We start from the raw sequence: 8,191 nt of genomic DNA on the forward strand, positions 1-8,191 counted from the left end.
GAGGACGATCGAACGGTCTGGGCCAGCCAACGATCATGCGCGAGCGGCAGGATCGGCAACCGGCACCAACAGCGTCGATTAGGAGCTCCCATTAAACATTTTATAAGCAAAATAGATCTCACTTAGAGTTTGCAAGGTCCCTTGATTTTACCTGGCAGGCCCTGAAGCCAATGCACCCGTCACTATACCATCCTTTTGCCATTTCTTCTGTTATTATCCACTGAAAACTTGAAGGCACGGTGAGCTTCCTTTGGCTCGGGGCTTCCCGTGACGCAATGCCTGACCGCATGAACGAGACCGGCCGAATTATTGTAGAACTGATCGGTTGACGAGTGCAACCATACTACTCCCTCCGTTCCTAAATATTTGTCTTTCTAGACATTTCAAATGACTACTACATACGGATGTATGTAGACATATTTTAGAGTGTAGATTCACTCATTTTGCTCCGTATGTAGTCACTTGTTGAAATGACTAGAAAGACAAGTATTTAGGAACGGAGGGAGTATAATAGTCAGCTGACGAGCTCATTGCTTCATAGCCGGCCCCGCCGGTGCATGGGGCCAAGGAAATCTCAGCATGCAAGGGCGACACGCGGTCATGGAACGAAATTTGAGCATGCAAGGGCGACACGCGGTCACGCAAGGAAATCCTGTGCCTCGCAAGTTCCTCCGTGGCCACTCGGTTCTGGCTTCTAGAAGAAGGATAATACATGCTACGCGTCAAGCCAGCCGGCCCGTACTTAACTCCAGCCACTGTCCACACACGGACGCGACCGGCGGTTGCGCTGCGCCTGGTTTTCCTCTCCTTCACTGAACTGATGGCGACCGAAAGCCTCCGGATGCTGCTGGGGGACGCCTCGCCGTGGAGCGTCGCCGGCGCCGCGGCGGCCGTGGCGCTGCTGTGGCTGGGGGCGTGGGTCCTGGAGTGGGCGTGGTGGACGCCGCGGCGGCTGGGCCGGGCTCTGCGGGCCCAGGGCCTCCGGGGCACCCGGTACCGGCTCTTCACCGGCGACGTGCCGGAGAACGCCCGGCTCAGCAGGGAGGCCCGGCTGCAGCCCTTGCCGCGCGGCTCCCACGACATCACCCCTCGCGTGCAGCCCATGTCCTGCAACGTCATCAAGGAGCACGGTATGTTCTTCAGTCGCGAAATTCACAATTGCCTGAACTTGTTTTGAGACTCTTTGAGCTTTGTCTATTCTTGTGCGGATGTGCTCTGAACCTCTGATACACAGCATGTTCGCTATAGAAGACAAATTTATATGTGTGGGATGGATCTTGCTAGACAGGAGACACTAACAAATTACGTACAAGTTTACAGCATGCACTTTGATTGCCATGTAACAAAACATCCATCCATGTACAAAATTGCAGGGAAGATGTCGTTCACTTGGTTTGGTCCAACGCCGAGGGTGACGATTCCTGACCCGGAATTGGTGCGAGAAATTCTGTCCAACAAGTTTGGACACTACGGGAAGCAAAAGAGTAGCCGTTTCGGGAAGCTGCTAGCCGACGGAGTTGCAAATCATGAAGGCGACAAATGGGCAAAGCACCGAAGAATCCTCAATCCCGCCTTTCACCATGAGAAGATAAAGGTATCTGTTCAATGGAATTTTCTGGTGGCATGGGTGATGTGGGATAATGCACTCTTTGTATTTTCGTTAATTAAAGTGAAGTTATATACAGAACAAGGAAAACATAACTCTTTGTATAGAGTATAGACTGATTCGCAAAAAAAAAAAACACAACTCTTTGTATAGACTGATAAGCAATGTTTCATTTGCAGAGGATGCTGCCTGTATTTTCTGCGTGTTGCGAAGAAATGATTACAAGATGGGAGAATTCCATGCCCACTGGAGGATTTTGTGAGATTGACGTCTTTCCTGAGTTCCAGAATCTGACTGGAGATGTCATCTCGAGAACAGCATTTGGTAGCAATTATCAGGAGGGAATGAAAATATTCCAGCTGCAAGGGGAGTTATGTGAACGGCTAATACAGGCTTTTCAGACACTTTTCATCCCAGGCTATTGGTAAGTTGTTTTCTTACACAAGCTCATATCATTTCAAGCAAATGGAGTAGCTAGTTTATCTCCGCTTAGAGGTGATCAAATGGAATTTGAAAGGAAAATAGTACTACACTTCTTTTCTTTAAATGAAAGAGTTTATTGAAGAAAATAGTAGGCTGATCAAAGAAACTTTAGTCTTTTCGATGGTAAACTTAAACAGCAGCAATCAAGATTTTCTTTCCTATGCTGACATGTCAGACCATTTGCAGGTTCTTACCAACAAAAAACAACAGAAGGATGAGAGCAATTGATCGTGAAATCCGCACGATTCTACGAGGCATTATTGGGAAAAAAGAAAGAGCTATTAAAAACGGTGAAGCTAGCAGCGATGACTTGCTAGGATTGCTGTTGGAGTCAAATATGCAACAAGCAAATGGGAAAGCAAATCTTGGAATGAGTATTGAAGATATAATTGAGGAATGCAAGCTATTTTACTTTGCAGGTATGGAGACAACATCGGTCTTGCTCACATGGACTCTAGTTGTGCTAAGCATGCACCCAGAGTGGCAGGAGCAGGCAAGGGAGGAAGTTTTGCATCAGTTTGGAAGAACCAGACCAGATTTTGAGAACTTGAGTCGCCTGAAGATTGTAAGTGCGAAGTTTATGCCTTGTGCACATATTGTGGGATAAAATAAAATCAAATACGACCCTCTCCATCATCAAAGTGAGAAAAGAAGTAGCCAAGAATAAAACCTATCATGTTCCAGTATCATTAAAAATTGTAACACATGTCTACATATGCATGTGAGCAAAACATATACTCATAAATTGAATTGAAAGGATTTTTTTAGGATGATGTGATTTTTTAGGTCTAGAATGGTCGGAGTAATGATCTTGATATTGTGTATTGTTTTGCAGGTAACAATGATTTTGTATGAGGTTCTTAGGTTGTACCCGCCAGCAATCTTCCTTGCGAGAAGAACTTACAAGGCAATGGAGCTTGGTGGCATCAGATATCCGGCAGGGGTGAACCTTATGTTGCCCCTTATCTTTATCCACCATGATCCCGATATTTGGGGAAAAGACGCAAAGGAATTCAATCCACAGCGGTTTGCTGATGGCATCTCGAATGCGCCAAAGCATCCGGCGGCGTTCTTCCCGTTTGGAGGGGGTCCTCGTATCTGCATCGGCCAGAACTTTGCGTTGCTGGAAGCAAAGATGGCTCTGAGCACCATCCTCCAGCGCTTCTCGTTCGAGCTCTCACCGTCCTACATCCACGCACCGTACACCGTGTTAATCCTGCAGCCACAGCACGGTGCTCAAATTAGGCTGAAGAAGATATGAGCGTGCTTTCTCATGGGGCAGTGAATTTACTTACGTGCTGTGTATAGTTTAAATGTTTAGCTTTCGGCTGAATAAAAATGCAACCAGGTTTACATGCTGTGTAATTTTTATTTTGAAATACCTGAATGAATGTAAATGTAGTTTCAGTTGAACTGTCGTTTGCTTCAGTTCATAATAGTACTGCAAGTCTGAACTGTCATTCAATGGAACTCCTTTCATCAAGCTGCAGAAACATATTACTCCCTCCGTTCCAAAATAGATGACCCAACTTTGTATTACCTTTACAAAGGTAATACAAAGTTGGGTCATCTATTTTGGAACGGAGGGAGTAGATGACAGTGATAACTCTCTGGAGTCTGGACCATACAGCTTCTGCATCCTCCTTATATGTATACTGGGTTAACCGTGCACGGAAGATACTTAGTTTCTCAAGCCGAACAGGACCATCGACTCGCCGCCGTCAGACGTCAGCTCATGCCCTCCATCACCGCGCTTTGGCCCTTCCCCAACCGATGATCTGCGAATGGAAGTGATCTAAAAAGTCTTATATCACAGAGGAAGTACATATTTGCTTCCTCGTAGAAAGATAAGAGGTATATATAAACAAAAGAGACCATTTTTCCTGTTCACTCTTGAATCTTGGCGACCTCCTGCGGCCTCCCAGTTTGAAAGAAAAGCAAGACATGATCCAGTGCAGCAGCGCCGATAGTTGCTGAACAAATGTGCTCAATGAACAATGATGATGCATCTGGTTCTCTTTCCTATGTTCACCGACCCACCTCTGCATATGTAATACTACTAACATATCATACGATTGCAGGCAAATCCGAAATATAGTAGTGGTACTGCTGTATTGTACTGTAATAGGTTAGATAGCATCCCTTCATTAGTTTTCAAATCGATCTCTATAAGATTTCGATTGATTTTCAGATGCTGAGCTACCCTCAAATTGTAGAATAATTGAGAAGCAGCTTGCCGGCACCCTGGCGCCCCCCCTGCGCACGGTAGCAGCTTGCTGCTCCTTCTCAAACTTTCCGTTGCCCTGGTGCTCGTCTCAGACCTCGCCAGGTCCATGCTCATCCTCCCGGTCCTCGATGTTGGCCGGAGCTTCTTCATGTGCTTCTTTCTGGCCACCCCAATCCATCGCGACTAGCACGGGAGAAATGGTGCATCTGTTAGCAACCCTCCACGGGTGGGCCGTGGGCCGGCATGAGAGGGTCGGGCCTAGCATCTAGGCCATGGAGCCAGCGACTACAAATACTTGAAAGGGTGGATCGAGCAGGTCATCCGGTTGGATCACGACTGAAACGGCACGGCGGCTTCCTCTCCCACCTCTGGCTCTCCTCCTCAATCCCCTTGTTCTTACTTGTTCATGTAATCTAGCTACCCAAATCCTTGTATCTGTAAGTGATTCGTGAGATCAGTAGAGAGACCCTAACACTTGGTATTCAGAGCCAAAATTTTCCCCACCACCTCCCACCCGATCGAGCAATGGAGCCGGCGACCAAGCAGGACCTGAAGGATCTCCTGAAGGAGTTCCGAGAGAGCATGAAGGAGAGCATCAGGGAGGCTGTCGCGGTCGGGTTCGGTAACACGAAGCCGGCATTCGAGCAGGCGACCATCTCGACCTCTTCTCAGTTCCTCGCCATGGACGCCTCCGATGACAAGGATCTGGCACCTGCGTGCTCCAGCCCTGAACAGGGCACGTACGCCCTCGACTTCGCCCCAACGACCACCATCGATGCTCTTCCCGAGCTCGACATTGACGCCACGGGCGTTGCTGCACCAACGCCCACAACCTGCTCGACGGATGGCCTCATCCACAGCACCGATGGAGACGATAGGATGGAGGCGTCGAAGGCTGCTTGGGATTCGTCTACGCCCTTCACCGCACGTCCAGGGGACTCACCAACACCAATGAGTGAGCCATCTCTCGGCCTTGCACTCGGTGCGCTGGCGCAGACCAAGTGTTTGGCAGAATGCTCAGGCCAAGTTGATGCGTCTGTCACGGCCAGTGTTATCTTAGCGACTGCTGGCTGCATGCCCACTACCTGTTCGACCGAGTGGGTCACCCATGCTGACAGTCGCATCATCGACTCATCGTCAACAACCCTACCCATTTGGCTCGCAGCTGCAGCGGTGCATCGTTCGTGGGTGCAGACAGTGCCACCGCACCCACCGGACCTGAGGTTATTTTTTTGGTGGGACCATGGGTGTCTAATGAGTGGCCGTGGTGATTTGGAAAGAGTGATTCATCCTAGCCCAAATGAAAGTTTATGCACAAGGCAATGTCAAGAGGTAAAACTCTCGTGTCTGTTTCATGGGATGTCTATTTCTTGGCAATGGTTGGTACACTGGCTAGTCTATGGAGTTGATTTACATCAAATTCCGTGTCCATCATTTTCAAATGGTGAGCCACCAGATGTGGATTGTTCCAGTGTTGCCAATTGGGACCCCCATGTGCCTATTTCTGTTGATGACAAGTTCCTGAAGCATCTGTTTCTAAGTGTTCAAGTGCATGACAGTGGAATGGTTGTAGTTCCCTCTCTGACCTTGATACGACTCCTTACTGTACTTGAGGCACCATTCACAATCCATGGAGGGTTTCTTCTCATAGATGGCCTCTGGGGCTGGTCACTACATCTGTTCGGACGCGTAAAGAAGGTATCCGATGATAAGCGAGATGCCCAATGTAGCTTGGTCTATCTTAAGTTACAGCAACATGGATTGTTTGTTGTACATCTTACTGATGGAAATTCTCTCTGTTCATGCCACTATACTGATGCACTTGCTTTTGAGTGGGGCTACAACCATATTTCTTACAGACAACTTCTAGAGATCTGTTGCAAGCGACTGAAGTGTAAATGGAGAATACAATCTGGGCTAGTACAGACCACATTCAGCCGAATTGGTGCAGTAACCAGTGGAACAATGGGACTGTTGGTTGTGCAATTACCAGAGTGTATTGATGACCAACTAGCAGAATTGCTGAAGGAAAATTTTAATGAGATGCCAAAGTGCAGTGTTACTCCTATATCTTGTGAGAGTGGATGTAAGTTGCATAACACATCATTCTTTATCTGGCGGACAAGTGCAGTCTGCCTTCTTCTCTGTTGCTATGATCAATTTCAATGGAAGCTGGCTGGGTTATGCTATCACCTGTCTAACTGCTGTCCAGTGACACTACTTGGGCTGCCGGTGTCAGCAAACTGTTTGACTCGGAGGTATGCAGGTCACAAGAACCAGGTCTACCACATGAAGTTGTCTCATTCTAATCATTGTCAAGAGGGAATAAACTTGCAAGTGGAGCAGATATGGTGTGCAATTACGAGTAATACTATTGATGCTTATCCTTGTGGTGGTGAAGACCATGCACGCGAATCATTGTTCAACCTGGAGCTTGCTGTACATGCGAAGGAGTTCGATGTGCATGGTATAGAAGTTTCCCTACGCAACAAGATCATATTTGTGTTTGAATTTCACTTGCATGTTGTTGCCAGGTGGAGCTCTTACGGTGTAAACTTTGGTGAAATGGAAAACCAAGTGTATGTGCAAACACATTCCATTGGATCGTTGGCCGGGACACCTCTACAGAAGCAGCAAATGGAGCTGCAATATTATGGAAATTGTGCCATTAACTCTCTTCATCTGCACTGATTGGTGGCAAGGAAGGGGAGAGCAACAGGTTCATGGTTTGATAAATTCTTGGAGGCTTCCATTATGTGCATAAACTGTGAGGACCACTGCTGGGGCTTCCTAAGCTCACTTCTATCTGATTGGTCGAAGTTTGGGAATAGCATCACAGAACTGAAGGAATATCGGGATCAGGGTGGCTTTAGACTGCAATTTTCTTTCAATGTTATGCCCATCTTACAAGGGCACTGGTGCTTTGGAAATGTTAATAGCCTGTTGATTCCTCCTGGTTCGAATGGGAAGTATTATCTCTATGCTCATTGCTGGGTGCTCCAAGTTTGCCAAGATAGTTCACATGGACTGATCAAGAAGTCCAGTGCATGGTATTCGTTTATCACAAGGTTCAGCGTCTGGGTGCCGGGCGTGCCAATGATAGCATGGTCAGTATGCATGGCGTTAATTCGGACTAACTTTGGGAGATGGTGGACTACTTGTTTGCAGTGTTTGGAGCAACACCAATGGTTATCAATGTTGTCGGCATGTACATCTCGGATCTGGTTGGTAGCATGGCCCATGGACGGGGTGGAGCTCTGGATTCACTGTGGGCACGCAATTTTTCAAGGAGGGAGGATCTTCATGGTCGTCGCCACCTTTGTCGACCATAACTACTACCTCGACGTCATCCTCAACTTGGTTCCCATCGGCCATGATGACTACTTCGGCAACCTGGGCAAGCAAGCTTGCTACTTTGATCGAGTCTACACCCATCTTGGCTACTATCATGAAGATTACCATGGCGATCCTAGCAAGATCAAGGAACTTCAAGCGCCGTGGGATCCTGGCAAGTCAACCTTCCAGTCTTCTTCTGAGCTTCGGCTTGGGGTCAAGCCAAGTTTCAAGGAGGGAGGGGTGTTAGCAACCCTCCACGGGTGGGCCGTGGGCCGGCATGAGAGGGTCGGGCCTAGCATCTAGGCCATGGAGCCAGCGACTACAAATACTTGAAAGGGTGGATCGAGCAGGTCATCCGGTTGGATCGCGACTGAAACGGCACGGCGGCTTCCTCTCCCACCTCTGGCTCTCCTCCTCAATCCCCTTGTTCTTGCTTGTTCATGTAATCTAGCTACCCAAATCCTTGTATCTGTAAGTGATTCGTGAGATCAGTAGAGAGACCCTAACAGCATCAATATTACCTAACACCCTTAAAACCA

The 8,191-nt window shown here is 47.8% G+C and overlaps 2 protein-coding genes across 2 annotated transcripts; both read left to right on the plus strand.

Moving 5' to 3' along the window:
* Positions 1-773: 773 nt before the first annotated feature.
* Positions 774-3,572, plus strand: LOC119332695 (cytochrome P450 72A15-like). The gene is made up of 5 exons (XM_037605847.1): positions 774-1,130; positions 1,374-1,594; positions 1,786-2,030; positions 2,276-2,654; positions 2,925-3,572. Exons 1-5 carry the CDS (start codon positions 821-823, stop codon positions 3,348-3,350), a joined length of 1,581 nt encoding a protein of 526 aa, XP_037461744.1. The 5' UTR covers positions 774-820; the 3' UTR covers positions 3,351-3,572.
* Positions 3,573-4,369: 797 nt separating this feature from the next.
* On the plus strand, positions 4,370-6,986 carry LOC119332694. The gene is made up of 2 exons (XM_037605846.1): positions 4,370-6,783; positions 6,851-6,986. Exons 1-2 carry the CDS (start codon positions 4,842-4,844, stop codon positions 6,868-6,870), a joined length of 1,962 nt encoding a protein of 653 aa, XP_037461743.1. The 5' UTR covers positions 4,370-4,841; the 3' UTR covers positions 6,871-6,986.
* Positions 6,987-8,191: the final 1,205 nt, after the last annotated feature.

The sequence above is a fragment of the Triticum dicoccoides genome, chromosome 7A, assembly GCF_002162155.2.
Source record: "Triticum dicoccoides isolate Atlit2015 ecotype Zavitan chromosome 7A, WEW_v2.0, whole genome shotgun sequence".
NCBI lineage: Eukaryota > Viridiplantae > Streptophyta > Magnoliopsida > Poales > Poaceae > Triticum > Triticum dicoccoides.

Bases quoted from the DNA above. Each gene is read 5' to 3' on its own strand.
- LOC119332695 (XM_037605847.1), top strand. From the start codon at position 821: ATGGCGACCGAAAGCCTCCGGATGCTGCTGGGGGACGCCTCGCCGTGG. The intron at 1,131-1,373 runs GTATGTTCTTCA...ACAAAATTGCAG, and splicing joins CAACGTCATCAAGGAGCACG to GGAAGATGTCGTTCACTTGG. The intron at 2,031-2,275 runs GTAAGTTGTTTT...GACCATTTGCAG, and splicing joins CTTTTCATCCCAGGCTATTG to GTTCTTACCAACAAAAAACA.
- LOC119332694 (XM_037605846.1), top strand. From the start codon at position 4,842: ATGGAGCCGGCGACCAAGCAGGACCTGAAGGATCTCCTGAAGGAGTTC. The intron at 6,784-6,850 runs GTATAGAAGTTT...TGTTGTTGCCAG, and splicing joins GAAGGAGTTCGATGTGCATG to GTGGAGCTCTTACGGTGTAA.